The 19,573-nt window shown below is 37.0% G+C and overlaps 1 protein-coding gene across 10 annotated transcripts in view; it reads left to right on the top strand.

Annotated features, from left to right (window-relative positions):
• Positions 1-19,573, top strand: part of LOC131427551 (neuronal acetylcholine receptor subunit alpha-7) — a 1,487,406-nt gene that overhangs the window by 703,025 nt on the left and 764,808 nt on the right. The window contains exon 1 of one of the 10 annotated variants that reach the window (XM_058590851.1): positions 7,821-7,865. The exons of the other annotated variants lie outside the window; for them this stretch is intronic. Within the exon in view, the coding sequence (XP_058446834.1) occupies positions 7,836-7,865 (30 nt within the window). The 5' untranslated portion in view covers positions 7,821-7,835. Of the gene's footprint in view, positions 1-7,820; positions 7,866-19,573 lie in introns of those variants that run through there. 10 annotated transcript variants of the gene reach the window in all.

Below are 19,573 nucleotides of genomic sequence, written 5' to 3'. Positions count from 1 at the left end.
TGCGCGGAATGGAACAATGTGAAGGGACCCAGACTAACGATATTAAATAAGACCGTTCAGATAAAGTTCTCAAATGTTCCCGTATTTTCCCCAGAAAATAAGGGGGATACTTTCCTGGCTTCATTGCGCGAAGAGCTTCTATTGAGCTTAGACTGTCCGTGACAATGAAGTAATGGTCTTTGGGCAAGGTTTCAATGATCTCAAGGGTGTACTGAATGGCAGCTAATTCTGCGACGTTAACTGAAGCCGGATCACTGATTTTGTACGAAGCGGTGATATTCTGATTGAAGATGCCGAAGCCTGTGGACTCGTTGATGTTTGATCCGTCAGTGTAAAACACCTTTTCACAGCTGACTGTTCTAAATTTATTATGAAAGATATTAGGGGCCACTCGAGGACGTACGTGATCCGGAATTCCACGAATGTCTTCTCTCATGGATGTGTCGAAAAACACAGTAGAATCAGAAGTGTCCAAGAAATGAGCACGGTAGGAAACAAACGAAGAAGGATTAATATTCTGAGACATGTAATCAAAATACAAGGACATAAAACGGGTCTGAGAATAGAGCTCGACAAGCCTTTCGAAGTTTTCAATCACCATCGGATTCAAGATGTCGCATCGGATTAGCAATCGATATGAGAGATCCCAGAATCGATTTTTCAACGGGAAGACGCCCGCGAGCAATTCGAGACTCATCGTATGAGTCGACTGCATGCAACCTAAGACAATACGCAAACAACGATACTGAATTCTTTCCAGTTTAATGAAAGCATCCATATTCCATTACGGACAATATCGTTGTTTGGTACAGCCTGATCAGGTCTCCTGGGTGATTTTCTGCTGGCATTTTTGTTTCAGATACGTAATGTGATATCCCCAGGTGCCTTTGGAGTCGAACCAGACCCCGAGATATTTAAATGTGAAGACCTGAGCTATGATTTCAATCCCTAGTTGAAGCTGTAATTGTGATGGTTCTCGCTTCTCTGAAAATACAACCAGCTCAGTTTTCTCCGTGGAGAACTCGATACCCATTTGAAGAGCCCATGTCGACAAGTTGTCGAGAATATCTTGTAGTGGTCCTTGGAGATCGGCAGCTTTGGGTCCTATAATAGACACAACGCTGTCGTCGGCACGTTGTCTTATCGTGCAAGATGTGTTGATACATTCATCAATGTTGTTTACGTAAAAGTTGTATAAAAGTGTGCTTAAGCATGAGCCCTGAGGAAGACCCATGTAACTGAATCGTATTGTCGACAAATCATCATGTGCGAAGTACATGTATTTCTCGGACAACAGATTATACAAAAAGTTATTCAAAATTGGTGAAAGACCATGCTGATGCAACTTCTCAGATAGGATATTTATAGAAACTGAATCAAAAGCCCCTCTGATGTCTAGGAAAACTGACGCCATTTGTTCTTTACGGGCAAATGCCATTTGAATTTCGGTTGAGAGCAACGCAAGACAATCGTTCGTTCCTTTGCCCCTGCGGAAACCAAATCGGCCGAGACGAATTGTGATTGGAGGCTGGTTTCCCTGGTTTTGGATAGCAATAACTCTTACTTGTCTCCAGTCATGTGGGACAATATTATCCTCAAGAATAAATTGCAATAAGCGCCTTTTGGCAGAGTCAGGCAAAGGTCCTTTGATAGTCTAAGGAGGTTCAATTTTTTACCATTGGCTTTGGTCCGGATGTAAACTCGCAAGCTTCTAATGCGACATTTATTGCCATCAGAAGCATCCATTTGATCGTCTAGGGGAGGAAGGTCAGGCAATTCTGTGCCTTTTGTCATGGCACGGAAATGTGTCCGTGCGGGTAAATATTGGGGGCAATAAAAATTTTAGTGGTACTGAACAACAGGGAAAAAGAAAAAAAATACTTAGCATTAGCTCTCAAAGGGTAAACGGCCGACAAGGCCCGGTCCTAGGCAACCGGTGAATATTCCTGTTCAATATAGTGCACAAAACCTCTTCTAGGAAAAAGCATTTTTTTCAGTCTCTCACTACACTGTCCAACGAAACGTTTCTCTTTTTATCACTGTATATATTTATCACTGTTTCTAATGTAAACGATATATACGCAGCGCCCAGCGCTGGCGCTGGCTGACGGTACACACGCAGTGCTGGTTTACACAAACTCACAGTCGGCCTTGAGAACGGATTAATTAGAAGTATCACTCGACCGCACTGATGCAGACAATAGAATACGGAATGACCTTGATAACGGAATAAAACAATTCACCACGCGATTGGAGAAAGCCGAATTTACGTCCGATCGATCCGATAGTCACGACACGAATGAGTTTGGGAAACTGTTATCTTCTATATTGTTATTGTATGGAGTGGTAACGATTTCATTGTCAAATTTCTATTATGGTTGTTGCCAGTGTCACGGTTGAAAAGTTTGCTATGCCTTTAATTTTTATTTTATTATTTGTATCTAGTGGGTAGTTTATATTCACTTTGTTAATTTTTGTGACGAAAATGTCTGCAGTGGACATAAACTTCAACAAGATTTGTATGAAATTTTAACAAGATTTCATGCGCAGATGTTCATTGTATATATCTTTCTGAAAATATTGGTGGTGTTGATTCGATTTTGATGGTATTGTTTAAGATTTAAATCTTGAGTTTGTTGTTCATTGTAGTACGTTTGCCGTAATATGCAAATTGTGGTTCTGGTTGGACAATTCATATTCTTTCACTCCGATTGCTACAGTGTCTCAGTTGAAAACCGCCATTGTGATTGCCACGGTTAATTTTTTCTTAATTTTGAATATATACTATATATAATATATAATATAGCTCTACCGCTTAGTCTGATTTTGATGAATTCAATGCTGTTGCTAGTTGGTTTGCTGATTCTTCATTTGGAATGTCGACTGCATTTTCGTTTTAGTTTATCTCAAGTTTTGTGAACGCTTCGGTGGATTTTCTTGTTTTAGCTTCTATAAATTCTCTGGATAATTTAGTGTGTAGATCCTTTTTAAACTATGTTTTAAGATATCTTAATAATTCATAGTTTTCCATATGAAATAACCGATTTCGTTCATCTGGTGTCTACTAGGAGATTGGTAGTACCTATTATCTTTCTAAGTACAGTACCAGCCTAGATGCCGTGTGGAATCCAACGCAAAAAAACTTGACCATGAGTAGATCCACTGAGTTCCTGCCTCCATGTCGTAAAAGGCGACAATTGCAGGAGTTTCTTTTTCTATTCAGTTATAACATTTTTTCAACGTTTCACATCTGATTACTCTATTTTACTAAATTATGTTTTCATTTAACAAACAGTTTCATTTTATCATCATTTGTCGACAAAAACAAGAACTTCTGCGAAAAGTTTTATTTGATATTTTTTCTTCTTCCGTATTATTGCTCGGCTTTCAAGGTCACAAATTGAATGATAAAAGTAACCTATTGCAAACATCCGATATTATTACAATGTTTGCAACAGAGATAACATAGATCGATATATTGAATAAATAGTAGGAAAATACTTGTTTGTTTGATTAACTAATTAACGGTACCCGGCTGCCCAGATCAATCAATTATCAATTTCAATAAATAATTAAAATAATAAAATAGATACAATAAACAATCAAGACGCGCGTGAAATCTGTTTGACCTTTGGTTGGTGATTTAAAATGATTTGATATAATTCATAAAATTTGTCACTGTCTTCTATTCACCGGATACTGGGACGCACTGCAGTTGGTATTATGGAAGCCTCTAATCCCCGTCACAGTCAGTCGTACCATAGCAGTCAGCGCTCGTCAGCCGTCCCGGTCCAGTGTGCGAGAGCGGTAAAGAGGTATTCCAACCCGTCGCCGCCGGCATGTATACTAGCAACTTGCACAATTCAACAATTGACTGCCTCCCTGCTTCCAGCTCAAACTTACGTATACTACCTGCTCTTCGAAACCTTTCACAAATTCAAATTTATTATCAGAACGCTGGTGGTATAAATTCATGTTTGGAGAATTACGGACTAGCTTGTTCGGACGAGTGTTTGATATCACCGCATTAACGGAAACTTGGCTGACCGAAAATACGCTGTCCGCACAAGCATTCGGTAGCAACTACGAAATATTTCGAACCGATCGCAGCTCCCGCAATATATTCTTGCATCGTCAGATACAATTTCAAAAACAGCCGACTACAATAGTATCATTGTTTTTCTTTCTAACTTGAATTTTTCGACAACGATGATGTTAATATTGCGACTCAAACCTTTTCTAACGTTATGACGTATGCAATCGATCAATTCGTTCCTAAGCGAATTAGCCTGCCCTTCAAACAGGCTCCGTGGCAAACCGCAGAGCTTATACGTTTGAGGACTGCATTGAAGAAATATTCGAAGAATGACGGCTTAGTGCATCGACAAAAATACATGTAAATAAACAAATTATATAAAAAGACAGCCAAGCGTTGCTACTCTAACCATTTACGCAATGTGCAGAGGAGGCTAAAGTCCGATCCAAAATCATTTTGGGAACATTTTGACGAGCTAAGAAAGGAATCGAACCTACCCTCGACCATTGTTTTACGAACAACAAACTGGTTCCTGCATCAGTCGGTGTTGAACAGTCGTTCGCGCCGCACGCGTATAGCTCTTGACTCCTGGAAATTTTTTCTAGCTACCTAAAGTTTCATTGATTCAAGGCTTCAGTCTTTTTCAAGGTGACCTAAATCAATCAACTACCTCAGGCTACCTGAATTAATCAGGCTATACAAAGAGTGATATTCTAATATAATCAGTCTTTTTCAAGACTAAAATATTAATCAGCCTTTTTTAAGGCTAGCTATTCAAAGAACTGTTCTTCGAACTAATCAGTCTTTATTAAGACTACACAAAATCAGTATTTATCAAGACTTTTTTAAACTAGGAGTCTAAATGAAGACTAATTTACCTAGTTAATTTAATTTCAAATTTCATTAATTTCAAAAATACCTACGTCTCACAGGAAAGGCAACAAGCCTAAGGCTAAAAATAATTCAATACGGAATATATCACAATCCGCTATTAAGCATCACGATCTTATAGAATCTGAATGTAAAAATAACAGACAACGGATGGACTTTCCTTCCGTTGATTCTACGACGTCTAACAATATTTACGAGCGTCTTCCTGAATCCGATTGTAGCGACATAGAAGAAAATTCTTCTAAAATTCCCTAAATGGACGCTTGTCGTTCTGGGAAGAAACATCAATCTATGCCACCAGTGACGGTGATGATTTCTGACTTCAAAACATTCCGTACTGAGCTTTCTGCTTTTCTTTCGGAAGTGAAAGTCTCATTTCAAATCGGACGAAGAGGAGAACGTCGAGTCTTGGTTGATGGATTAGAAGATTATGAACGTCTTATCCAATATTTGTCCGAGAAAATTTTATTCATATGATATAAAATCAGACAAACCTTTCAAGGCTGTCTTGAATGGCTTATCAAATGATCAAAGTACTGATGAAATTAAAAATGAACTGAAAAAATTGCTTGGTTTTAAATAGGGGACTTAAATGCAAAGCTTGTCCAGTGGAATTGTAGGCATGATGTTGCTATGAAAAGCATAGTTAAGGATTTACAAAAAGAAATTAAACATAAATTTACTCTTTTGCGAAATGAAAATTTCGTCAAAGAAGTTGAACAAATTGAACCATATTCTAAACCTTTCTGGAAACTTTCTAAATTTCTTAAGAAACCTCAGAAACCAATTCCTGCTCTCAAGGAAGGAAATCAAATACTTCTTACAAATGGCGAAAAAGCTAAAACACTTGCTCAACAGTTCGAGAGTGTCCACAGTTTTAATTTGAACGTTGTGAGTCCAATTGAAAATGAAGTCTCACTGAAATATGATCATATTTCAACTCAAGTGTTTTTACCATATGGCATTATTGAGAAGAATTTTGATGAAATTAAGTCAATTATTAGGGAACTTAAAAACATGAAGCCTCCTGGTATTGATGGAATTTTAAATATTCTTCTTAAAAATCTTACCGATGTTGCCTTGAAAAAAGAATAAAATTTTCAACAAGTGTTTTTCTTTAGCTTACTTCCCAAAAAATGGAAAAACGCTAAAGTAATTCCTATCCTCATACCTGATAAAAACCCAGCAGAAACATCAAGTTATCGCCCAATTAGTTTACTTTCTTCTATCAGTAAACTTTTTGAAAAAATTATCTTGTTGAGAATGATGTCTCATATAAATGAGAATTCAAATTTTTTACCAGATCAGTGTGGATTTCGTCATGAACATTCAACTATTCATCAACTTGTAAGAGTAACAAACATGATAAATTCAAATAAATCTCCTGGGTTCTCAACTAGAGCTACTCTTCTAGACATAGAAAAACATTCGACAGTGTTTGGCTCAAAGATTTAATGGCAAAAATGTCTGATATTCAGTTTACTATTTATTTGATCAAAATGATTCAAAATTAAATTCAAACTGTAAATCTGAATTGCTACCCGTACGACCAGGTGTTCCGCAGGGTTCGAGCGTAGCTCCAATCTTGTATAATATTTTCACTTCTGATCTTCCAAATCTACCACGATAGCCACAGGTCTAAGAGAATCTAAGAGTGATCTGTCTAAGGAAATCTAAGAGTGATCTGCAGTCGCCTACAAAGAAGTTTGAGCATTTTCAGTGAGTATCTGTCAAAATGAAAAATTATACCAAATGCAACAAAAACGCAATTAATTATCTTTCCTGATAAGCCAAGAGCTTCTTTTCTTAAACAAAATAATAATCACATTCTCAAATTGAATGGCTTGGAATTGACATGGTCTGATCAAGCAAAATAGAAAAACTCATTTTCAAGGATGACATTGAAGGAATCCAGGCAGGCGCGTATACAGGGGGGGGTTTTAGGGGTTCAAACCCCCCCCCCCCGAAACAAAAAATTATAACCCATGGGAAACATTGTGATATAAATTGTACATGTGTTGATTTATCACCATGTTCTAAAACCCCCCCCGAAAATTTTCTCTGGCTACGCGCCTGAATCCAGGCAAAGTGTAATAAATATATGAAATGTTTATATCCTCTTATAAACAGAAATTCTACCCTCTGTCTAATAAAAACAAATAATTTATATACAAATTTTCGGACCAGGCATGCTTTATGCATTACTAATTTGGTCAAGTTGTTGTTCCACCAGGAAGAAAACGCTTCAAAGGATTCAGAATAAAATTCTGAAAATGATCTTAAAGCGTCCTCCCTGGTTTAGTACAAATGAGTTACATAGACTCACAAATATAGAAGCGTTGGATGTAACGTTACATAATATTATAAACAAATTCCGACAAAAATCGATGCAATCTTCAATTGAATCGATTCGCTCTCTGTATTAGTTAGTAGGTTAATATATAAGTTCCACTTCCCCATAATATAAAACAAGTAGGTTTACAATTTTCCCTATACAAAAATCACTGAATTGCGGAAGCAAATGATGTCCTCATGGTAACAACCATATCATATATATATATATATATATATATATATATATATATATATATATATATATATATATATATATATATATATATATATATATATATATATATATATGTATATATATATATATATATATATATATATATATATATATATATATATGTATATATATATATATATATATATATATATATATATATATATATATATATATATATATATATATATATATATATATATATATATATATATATATATATATATATATATATATATATATAGTAATATTGATGTCCATTTTAATGCAGTATACAAAAAAGCAAAACAAACCTCTAAGGAAAACATCACGGTTAAAGAAAATTATTTCCAGTGCTCCTCAATGCATCTACCTGAAAATAAGAAGATTTTTGTAAGTATATATGAACAGAAGAATTTTTTATTTGACTTATCTTCTCAAGCAATATAAGAATCACTTACCTTCATCCGATGTAAATTATTTTTCCGCTCCACCAGCAATGGCTACGATGTGTTTTGCACATTCGACAAGAGACATTAAATGACAAGTGCTTCACCGAGTTTCAGTAAAAGCTAACACACTGTTCGAAATCTCGGCAAACGGATTTGCTGATTTCGGTATATTTGTTGTTTTCTGACAAGCTCAGTATAATATTTTTCCAAACTTCGGCAAAAGAACGCGCTCAACCGAGATATCACAATAATACATTAACGAATTTCGGAAAAGAGCATATGGATTACTGAACAATCAGTAAAATGTCGTGTTGCCGATTTAATTCGGTATTTCATTATGCCGAGCTCAAGAATCTGTTTTAAGTGTGTACGATTGGAAGCTTGGCACATGGAACTGCAAATCGCTTGGCTTCCCAGGATACGACCGAATGCTGCATGATGAGCTTCAAATCCGCGGCTTCGATGTCGTAGCACTGCAGGAACTTTGTTGGACGGGACAGAAGGTGTGGAAAAGTGGGCATCGAGCGGCTGCCTTTTACCAGAGCTGTGGCACAACCAACGTTCTAGGAACGGGATTCGTAGTGTTGGGCAAGATGCGCCAGCGCGTGATTGGGTGGCAGCCAATCAGTGATAGAATGTGCGTATTGAAGATCATGGGCCGTTTCTTCAATTACAGCATCATCAATGTGCACTGCCCACATGACACGAGACCCGATGACGAGAAGGAAGCATTCTACGCGCAGCTGGAACGAACCTACGACAGCTGTCCACGGCGGGATGTGAAACTCGTCATCGGTGACATGAATGCTCAGGTAGGCCGGGAGGCAATTTACAGGCCCGTGATCGGGCTGGAGAGCCTGCACGCGGTAACAAACGACAACGGTCAACGATACGTAAACTTTGCAGCCTCCCGAGGAATGGTAGTTCGAAGCACCTTCTTCTCCCGCAAAGATATCCACAAAGCCACCAGATCACCTGATCAACATATGGAAAATCAAATCGACCACGTTCTCATCGACGGGCGATTCTTCTCCGACGTCATCAATGTCCGCACTTACCGCAGTGCCAACATTGATTCTGACCACTACCTTGACGCGGTTTGTATGCGCTCAAAACTATCGACGGTGCACAATACTCGTCGCATAGGAACGCCGGGACTCAATCTCAAACAGCTACGTAGCATTCGTACTGCAAAGGAATACGAGCAACAACTGGAGTTAGTGTTACCAACGGAAGAGCAGCTTGGCGCGGCGACTCTTGAAGACGGCTGGAGGAACATATGGTCCGCCGTGAGTAGCACTTCTACAACCGTTTTAGGTACGAGGTTATCGAATCGAGGAAATGACTGGTTTGACGGTGAACGTCAGCAGTTGGTCGAAGAGAAGACTGCAGGCGAGGATGCTGCAACACCGCACGAGGGCGAACGAGGAACGATACAGACATTCAGGGAACAGACAGAACACTGTTTTCCGGAGGAAAAAGCGCCACCAGGAAGACCAAGATCGCGAAGCGATGGAACAGCTGTACCGCGCAAATGACACACGGAAGTTCTATGAAAAGGTTAACCGCTCAGGTAGAGGCTACACGCCACCGGCCGAAATGTGCAGAGATACCAGTGGTAACCTTCTCATGAACGAACGTGACGTGATCGACAGGTGGAAGCAGTACTATGACGAGCATCTGAATGGCGAAGCACAAGATACAGAGAACGGTACAGGGATCAATCTGGGTGCACGCTCAGCCGATGATAGATTCCCAGCCCCTGATCTGTCGGAGATAATTGAGGAGATCGGTAAGCTGAGGAACAACAAAGCCGCGGGCAATGACCAGTTGCCAGGCGAGCTGCTCAAACATGGAGGAGAGGCACTGGCTAGAGCGCTGCACTGGATGATTTCTAGGATTTGGGAGGAGGAGATTCTACTGCAGGAATGGATGGATGGAGTGGTATGTCCCGTCTACAAAAAGGGCGATAAGCTAGACTGTTGCAATTACCGCGCAATCACATTGCTGAACGCCGCCTACAAGGTACTCTCCCAAATCCTTTGCCGTCGTCTATCACCTATAGCTAAGGAATTCGTAGGGCCGTACCAAGCGGAATTTACTGGAGCCCGCGCCACTACGGATCACATATTCGCGATAAGACAAGTACTCCCGAAGTGTCGTGAATACAACGTACCCACGCATCACCTATTCATTGACTTCAAAGCGGCATACGACACAATCGATCGAGAACAGCTATGGCAGATAATGCACGAATACGGTTTCCCAGATAAACTGACGCGATTGGTCAAAGCAACGATGGATAGAGTGATGTGCTACGTCCGAGTATCTGGGATGCTCTCGAGTCCCTTCGAATCTCGGAGAGGGCTACGTCAAGGTGATGGACTTTCTTGTATCTTGTTCAATATTGCCCTGGAAGGTGTGATTAGAAGAGCGAGGATCGACACGAGTGGCACGATCTTCCGAAAATCCGTACAACTTTTTGGCTTCGCTGACGATATTGTTATTGTGACACGTAACCTTGAGAAGATGATGGAAACCTACATCGGACTGAAAGCTGAAGCTAGGCGTATCGGACTGGCCATAAATGCGTGGAAAACAAAATACATGACAGGAAGAGGCTCCAGAGAAGAAACACTACGCCTCCCACCACGAATATTGATAGAGGGTGACGATATCGAGGTGGTTGACGAGTTCGTGTATTTGGGCTCACTGGTGACCGCCGATAATGACACCAGCAGAGAAATTCATAGACGTATTTTGGCAGGGAATCGTGCGTACTTTGGACTCAGAAAAACCCTTCGATCGAGAAAAGTACGCCACCGCACGAAATTGACCATCTACAAAACGCTAACTAGACCGGTTGTTCTCTATGGTCACGAGATCAAGACTATGTTGGCAGAGGACCAACGCGCCCTAAGTGTTTTCGAAAGAAAGGTACTGAGGACCATCTATGGCGGAGTGCAGATGGAAGACGGAACGTGGAGACGGCGTATGAATCACGAATTGCAACAGCTGCTAGGAGAACCACCTATCGTACGGACAGCTAAAATCGGACGTCTACGATGGGCTGGGCATGTCATATGAATGTCGGACAACAGCCCAGTGAAAATGGTTCTTGAATCTAATCCGACTGGTACAAGAAGAAGAGGAGCGCAGCGAACAAGGTGGGTCGATCAAGTGGAGGGTGATCTCGAAGGAATCCGTGCCTTGAGAGGCTGGCGAAGAGCAGCCATGGACCGAGTTATGTGGAGACGTATGCTTGATACAGCAAAGGACACCCCAGGCCTATAGCTGTTAGGTAAGGTAAGGTAGTATATATATATATATATATATATATATATATATATATATATATATATATATATATATATATATATATATATATATATATATATATATATATATATATATATATATATATATATATATATATGAGAGAAAAAGAGAGAGAGAGAGAGAAAAGGATGAACCGATTTTCACAAACTAAGATTCAAATAAAAGGTGTTATGGTCCCATAGCTTTCTATTGAATTTCATTTGAATGTGACTTCCGATTCCGGAGTTATATGGTAAGATGTGAAAATTTGAGAAAAACTTTAAACTCAATCTCTGGAACAACTCATCCGATTCTTGCAAACTAAGATTCAAATGAAAGGTCTTAAAATATCCTAAAAATTTGTGGAAGATTTTATCTGGATCTGACTTCCGGTTTCGGAACTAAAGCGTGATAAGTTGAAAATTTATTAGTATTTTTCCACGAACGCTGGTTGAAAACAGGTACAAATCCCATAAAACTGTCTGATAAATTCTTAAAGTTTGCGGAGCTTATTAGTTTGTGGGCATGAAAACTTAATTCGGCACTACTGGTCCCCTCTTTTCCTGTTCCGAGAGCACCGAAAGTGAAGAAGAAAAACTCCTAGAACTAAAATCATTTCGATTTCTCTGCGATGCTTAAACCGATTCTCACAAATCTTGATTTGAATTAAAGTTCATACTGTCTTTAAACCTACTGTGAAATTTCTTCCGGATCCGACTTCCGGTTCCGCACTTGCAGGGCGATGAGTGTCAAAGTTTTCAAATCGCCATATAGAGAGACAATATATACAACATCGGTACGGGTGGTATGGTGGAAGAAAAAGACACAAAACGAATAATGCGTGCTTTGTTATATTTCGTACACGTTGTGTAGTGATGTTATTATTAATAATAATAATAATAATTATTATTATTATTATTATTATTATTACTATTATTATTATTACTATTAAATAACAATAATAACAATAACAATAATAATAATACTAATAATAATAATAATCCTACTACATGTTTCATGCTGCTGATTCATGCTGTTTAGCTTGACTTACATATGCAGAAGTAACAGAAACGCAGGTTCGTTTCGTTTGTTAGATTTCGTTTGATTGGTTTATTCGAAATAGAGCATGAGATAGTAAGTATAGGTTTAACTACGTTCAAAACTGTTCCAATTTGTAGGTCATATTTGTTGGTAGTAAACGAACCAACTTCGGCTATTCCGTTTATCTGAATCCGGTTTCGGAAGAATGGGAAATAGGGATCAAAAACTGCAAAAACGTGGTTGGATTACAGATCTCACATTGAAAATCATGTGGATCATGGAACTATTTTACAAAATTCTGCGGATATCGACACAGCAATTGATAATTTGAATCATTATATTATCGAAGCTAGAAATCTTTCAGTTCCCAAAGCTCAAACTAAATTAAATTCTCCTATCATCGATGACAATCTTCAACTGCTCATTCGGTTGAAGAATGTTCGTCGACGACAATATCAACGTTCTCGTGATCCTGCTATGAAAAACATAGTTAAGGATTTACAAAAAGAAATTAAACATAGATTTACTCTTTTGCGAAATGAAAATTTCGCTAAAGAAGTTGAACAAATTAAACCATATTCTAAACCTTTCTGGAAACTTTCTAAAGTTCTTAAGAAACCTCAGAAACCAATTCCTGCTCTCAAGGAAGGAAATCAAATACTTCTTACAAATGGTGAAAAAGCTCAAAAACTAGCTCAGCAGTTCGAGAGTGTCCACAATTTTAATTTAAACGTTGTGAGTCCTATTGAAAATGAAGTCTCACTGAAATATGAGCATATTTCAACCCAAGTGTTATCACACGATGACATTATTGAGACGAATTTTGATGAAATTAAATCAATTATTAGGAAACTCAAAAACATGAAGGCTCCTGGTAATGATGGAATTTTTAATATTCTTATTAAAAATCTTCCCGATGTTGCCTTGAGACTCCTGGTTAAAATTTTCAACAAGTGTTTTTCATTAGCTTACTTCCCAAAAAGATGGAAAAACGCTAAAGTAATTCCTATCCTAAAACCTGATAAAAACCCAGCAGAAACATCAAGTTATCGCCCAATTAGCTTACTTTCTTCTATCAGTAAACTTTTTGAAAAAATTATTTTGTTGAGAATGATGACTCATATAAATGAGAATTCAATTTTTTTACCAGAGCAGTTTGGATTTCGTCATGAACATTCAACTACTCATCAACTTGTCAGAGTAACGAACATGATAAAATCAAATAAATCTTCTGGGTTATCCACTGGAGTTGCTCTTCTAGACATAGAAAAAGCATTCGACAGTGTTTGGCACAAAGGTTTAATAGCAAAAATGTCTGATTTCCAGTTTCCTATTTATTTAATCAAAATGATTCAAAATTATTTAACTGATCGTACTCTTCAGGTTAGCTATCAGAATTGTAAATCTGAATTGCTACCCGTACGAGCCGGTGTTCCGCAGGGTTCGAGTGTAGCTCCAATCTTGTATAATATTTTCACTTCTGATCTTCCAAATCTACCCGTTGGTTGTCAGAAATCGCTATTCTGTGACGACACAAGTCTGTTAGCCACAGGTAGAAATCTAAGAGTGATCTGCAGTCGCCTACAAAGAAGTTTAAATATTTTCAGTGATTATCTGTCGAAATGGAAAATTAAACCAAATGCAGCAAAAACGCAATTAATTATCCTTCCTCACAAGCCAAGAGCTTCTTTTCTTAAACCAAACAATAATCACATTCTCAAATTGAATGGCTTGGAATTGACATGGTCTGATCAAGCTAAATACTTAGGTTTAACGTATGACAAAAAACTCACTTTCAAGGATCACATTGAAGGAATCCAGGCAAAGTGTAATAAATATATTAAATGTTTATATCCTCTTATAAACAGAAATTCTAAGCTCTGTCTAAAAAACAAATTGTTAATTTATAAACAAATTTTCAGACCAGCCATGCTTTATGCGGTACCAATTTGGTCAAGCTGTTGTTCCACCAGGAAGAAAACGCTTCAAAGGATTCAGAATAAAATTCTGAAAATGATTCTGAAGCGTCCTCCCTGGTTTAGTACAAATGAGTTACACAGACTCACAAATATAGAACCATTAGATGTAATGTCACATAATATTATAAGCAAATTCCGACAAAAATCGATGCAATCTTCAATTGAATCGATTCGCTCTCTGTATTAGTTAGTAAGTTAGTATATAAGTTCCTTTTCCCCATTACACAATACAAGTAGGTTCAGAATTTTCCCTACACAAAAATCTCAGAATTGCGGAAGCAAATGATGTCTTCATGGTAATAACCAAATCATATATATATATATATATATATATATATATATATATATATATATATATATATATATATATATATATATATATATATATATATATATATATATATATATATATATATATATATATATATATATATATATATAACAGGGCTGAAAAGTCACCACTTGTGGCTGAACACCCAATTTAAATCTTAATAATTTAATTTTACCTCATATTCCAATAAATAGTTATTTAAAAAAAAAAAACTGCAAAAACGATCTCACTTACTTTTCTTGGAGATGGCCAAATCGATTTTTACAAACTTATAGGTTCAAAAGAAATGTCTTACAGTTTCATACGGAATTCCTTAATTTGTTGTGGATACTACTTTCGGTTCCGGAACTACAGGGTAAACAGGTTTTATAGAGTTTGTGAGATTAGATCCGAACAAATTATCCTACACTCGAAGTGTAACCAATTAAAAAGGCCATAAATTCAGTTTGGAAAATTACTTTTACTTAATTCAAAGTACAAAATGTGTAAAAATAATACAAAATTCAGAATCAATTTACTTTTGCTCGATATGACCACCTTTTGCCTTGACTTGATGACTTGAGAGAGCTAAGGAGTTGCTTCGTTTGGCCGAAAGCTGTCAATTTCCGAACATTGTATTTTCTGACGAGAAAATTTTTCCAATTGAACAATTCGTAAACTCTCAAAACGTTAGGGTTTACTTGACCGACCGTTCATATGGGCGCTCTCCAATCGTTTTCATCGAGCCTGGCGTCAAGGTAAATGCGACATATTATCGGGAAAGTATTCTGGAGGTTGCTTTGAAGCCGTGGGCAGACAAACATCTCGGTGGCAGACCATGGACGTTTCAGCAGGACTCGGCACCGTCTCACAAAGCTCGAGTGAACCAAGAATGGCTGAAAAACAACGTTCCGAACTTCATCACGTCCAAACAATGGCTCTCGAATTCACCAGTTGCGAATCCAATGGATTATTCTCTTTGGACCATTTTGGAGAGCAAAGTCCGAACTAAATGATACACCAGTCTCGAGGCGCTGAAAAAAGTTATTGTCCGCGAGTGGACCAAAATACCTGCAAGTCACATTCGGCCAAACGAAGCAACTCCTTCGCTCTCTCAAGTCATCAAGTCAAGGCAAAAGGTGGTCATATCGAGCAAAAGTGAATTGATTCTGAATTTTGTATTATTTTTACACATTTTGTACTTTGAATTAAGTAAAAGTAATTTTCCAAACTGAATTTATGGCCTTTTTAATTGGTTACACTTCGAGTGCCGGACCCTGTATTTCTATTCAATAAACAGTTGCTTTTGCGAATTTCACGATTAGATTTATGATGTAATGAGTAATATGAGAAAGGCATCATTACACCACTAGGTGGATTAAAATAGGTTTTTTTTTAAATCTAAGGTTGTATTGTTATCACTGGATGTAGCACTTTCTAGCACTTTTTTTACACTGTCACTAAAAGTTTATCTTGTTTTGAGCATCAAAACACTCTTTTTGTCAACTGGCTGTAGCACTTTCTAGCAAATCTTCCGTCCATACTGTTCACTAAAAGATTTTCTCATACTTTCACTCACTGCCGCTTGTAATTAATTTGTTCGTCTAGATCAGAGGTTTCCAAATTATTTTGGGTCATAGACCACTTTACTAAAAAATTAATTGATATATATATATATATATATATATATATATATATATATATATATATATATATATATATATATATATATATATATATATATATTTATATATATATATATATATATATATATATATATATATATATATATATATATATATATATATATATATATATATATATATATAAATATATTCCAATAAATAGTTATTAAAAAAATTGGTTCCTGCACGCAAGAGATAAGCGATATGTTTATAAGAAAATTTTCCAGCGTTTTTTCTAGAGAGACCTTAATCCCGCTCCAAATCTTTCAGCCGGTTCCTAATGTTAACATATTGAGCAAGTCTTTGAATTTAATCTATATCGACACTGACGCTGTACTATCTACTATCGTAAAAATTAAACCTTCACAGTCTGCTGGACCCGACGGTATCCCGGCCACTCCACCACTGTGAACAATACATCGCGGAAACTCAACATACATACCGAAACGCTCCACTGCTACTAATCTTCTATCTTATACGGCGTACATAATGGATGCTATGTCTAATGGCTTGCTATTTACACGGATCTCTCCACAGTTTTCGATCAAATCAATCACGCTATCACGATCGCCAAACTGGATAGGCTGGGTTTCGGTTCCAGTATTTTTCGATGGATGCAATACAATCTCTACAATCGACGGCTGGCGGTTAAAATCAATGACAGTCTATCGCAGTTCTTTGCTTTTTCTGGAAGGAAGCCATCTCGGTCCACTGATTCTCCTCCTGTATTTCAGCGATGTAAATTACTCACTGGAAGGCCCACGACTATCTTTTGCTGATGACTTAAAGTTATACCAAATAATCAAGAGTGCAGAAGATGCTTCATCCCTTCAGCGTCAACTGACCATTTTTTCAAGGTGGTGCGAGATCAACCGTATGACTTTAATCATTAGCAAATGCTCTATTATTACATTCACTAGTAAGAAAAACCCTTCGCAGTTTGATTATTGCCTGCACGATGCAGCGATTGAAATAGTCACTTGTGTCAAGGATCTTGGAGTCGATAGTGGTCGATATAGACCCCTTGGGGTCGATATTCTTTTTCCGGGGGCCGACGTAAACAAAAACTGACTATGGGGGTCGACGAGGTATAGAAATCGACCCCCTATTGTTTGATATAAATTATTTGAAATATTTACGCTAAAAAAGTTCTATTTATTTGATTATTCACAGAAATTGGTAAGTATTTTACATCAATATTAAAAAAGCAAGAAATTGAATTTGCAAAGGAATTTGTTGATGGGGGTCTGAGGCATCAATTAATTTTAGTAAAGTGGTCCATGACCCAAAATAGTTTGGAAACCCCTGATCTAGACGAACAAATGAATTACAAGCGGCAGTGAGTGACAGTATGAGAAAATCTTTTAGTGTACAGTATGGACTGAAGATTTGCTAGAAAGTGCTACAGCCATTTAAAAAATAAGAGTGTTTAAAAGCCCTCAAAATAAGAAAAACTTTTAGTGACAATATGAAAAAAAAAAATTTTAGTGATCAGTGTGGACGGAAGTTTTGCTAGAAAGTGCTACAGCCAGTTGACAAAAAGAGTGTTTTAATGCTCAAAACAAGAAAAACTTTTAGTGACAGTATAAAAAAAGTGCTAGAAAGTGCTACATCCAGTGGTAACAATACAACCTTAGATTTAAAAAACCTATTTTAATCCACCTAGTGGTGTAATGATGCATTTCCCATATTACTATTACATCATAAATACAATCGTGAAATTCGCAAAAACAACTGTTTATTGAATAGAAATAGGATAATTTGTTCGGATCTAATCTCACAAACTCTATAAAACCTGTTTACCCTGTAGTTCCGGAACCGAAAGTAGTATCCACAACAAATAAAGGAATTCCGTATGAAACTGTAAGACATTTCTTTTGAACCTATAAGTTTGTAAAAATCGATTTGGCCATCTCCAAGAAAAGTAAGTGAGATCGTTTTTGCAGTTTTTGATCACTATTTCCCATTCTTCCGAAACCGGATTCAGATAAACGGAATAGCCGAAGTTGGTTCGTTTACTACTAACAAATATGACCTACAAATTTGAATTTTGAACGTAGTTAAACCTATACTTACTATCTCATGCTCTATTTCGATTAAACCAATTAAACGAAATCTAACAAACGGAACGAACCTGCGTTTCTGTTACTTCTGCATATGTAAGTCAAGCTAAACAGCATGAATCAGCAGCATAAAACATGTAGTATGATTATTATTATTATTATTATTATTATTATTATTATTATTATTATTATTATTAATATTGACATCGCTACACAACGTGTACGAAATATAACAAAGCACGCATTATTCGTTTTGTGTCTTTTTCTTCCACCATACCACTCGTACCGATGTTGTATATATTGTCTCTCTATATGGCGATTTGAAAACTTTGACACTCATCGCCCTGCAACTGCGGAACCGGAAGCCGGATCCGGATGAAATTTCACAGTAGGTTTGAAGACAGTATGAACTTTAATTCAAATCAAGATTTGAATCCAATTTGCAAAATCAGAATAATATTAAAAATATACCAATAAATGCTCAAGATAAAATGATAGACCTATGCAAAAGATACAACGACATTTTCGCACTCAAGGATGATCCATTAAGTGCAAACAATTTTTACAAACAGGAAAATAATTTTGAAAATAAATCACCAGTATACATAAAAAATTCTTGAACACCTGTAGTTCACAACAAGGAAATAAATAACCATATTGATGAAATGCTTGATGAAGGTATTATCCAACCTTCCGTATCCCCGTACGACTCACCTCTTTTACTAGTACCGAAAAAGAGTACGGGTGTGTAATGTCAGAGACATAACTGGATGTCGTGAATACGAATAAAACTGACACGATTTCTTTATACTTTCGAATTCGAATTGATAGCTGATCGATTGTGTGAATTGTGAAACTTTTGACGCCGATTATCTCATTTCGGATTTGCATATTTCATTGGAAGAATCTATCAAGACCTTTTAGAAGAACCAAATTGTGGAATTCTCGACAATATTTAGCACAGTTCGGAACATTTTTCTCGAACGATCTTCGCACAGCGAAAAGTGCACGAAGCAAACCAAACAATTTTGGATTTTCACTAAACAGATGTTTTTTACTTTCGATTTGCAAAGAAGTAATCTTAAAAGTTCTTTAGATAACATTAAGAGCCATTAGAATGGCTAATTTTATATAATGTTGTCCACTTTTTGTTTTTCGTTTTCTTTCTCTCCAATGCAAACGACCAGAAGCTTTGTTGTATGATACAATCGCTTTTGTTTGAGTTGAAACTAGCTTTGCGAAAAAACCGCTCG

The sequence above is a fragment of the Malaya genurostris genome, chromosome 2 (genome assembly GCF_030247185.1).
Source record: "Malaya genurostris strain Urasoe2022 chromosome 2, Malgen_1.1, whole genome shotgun sequence".
Classification (NCBI taxonomy): domain Eukaryota; kingdom Metazoa; phylum Arthropoda; class Insecta; order Diptera; family Culicidae; genus Malaya; species Malaya genurostris.
This window is presented reverse-complemented; position numbering and strand designations above follow the sequence as displayed.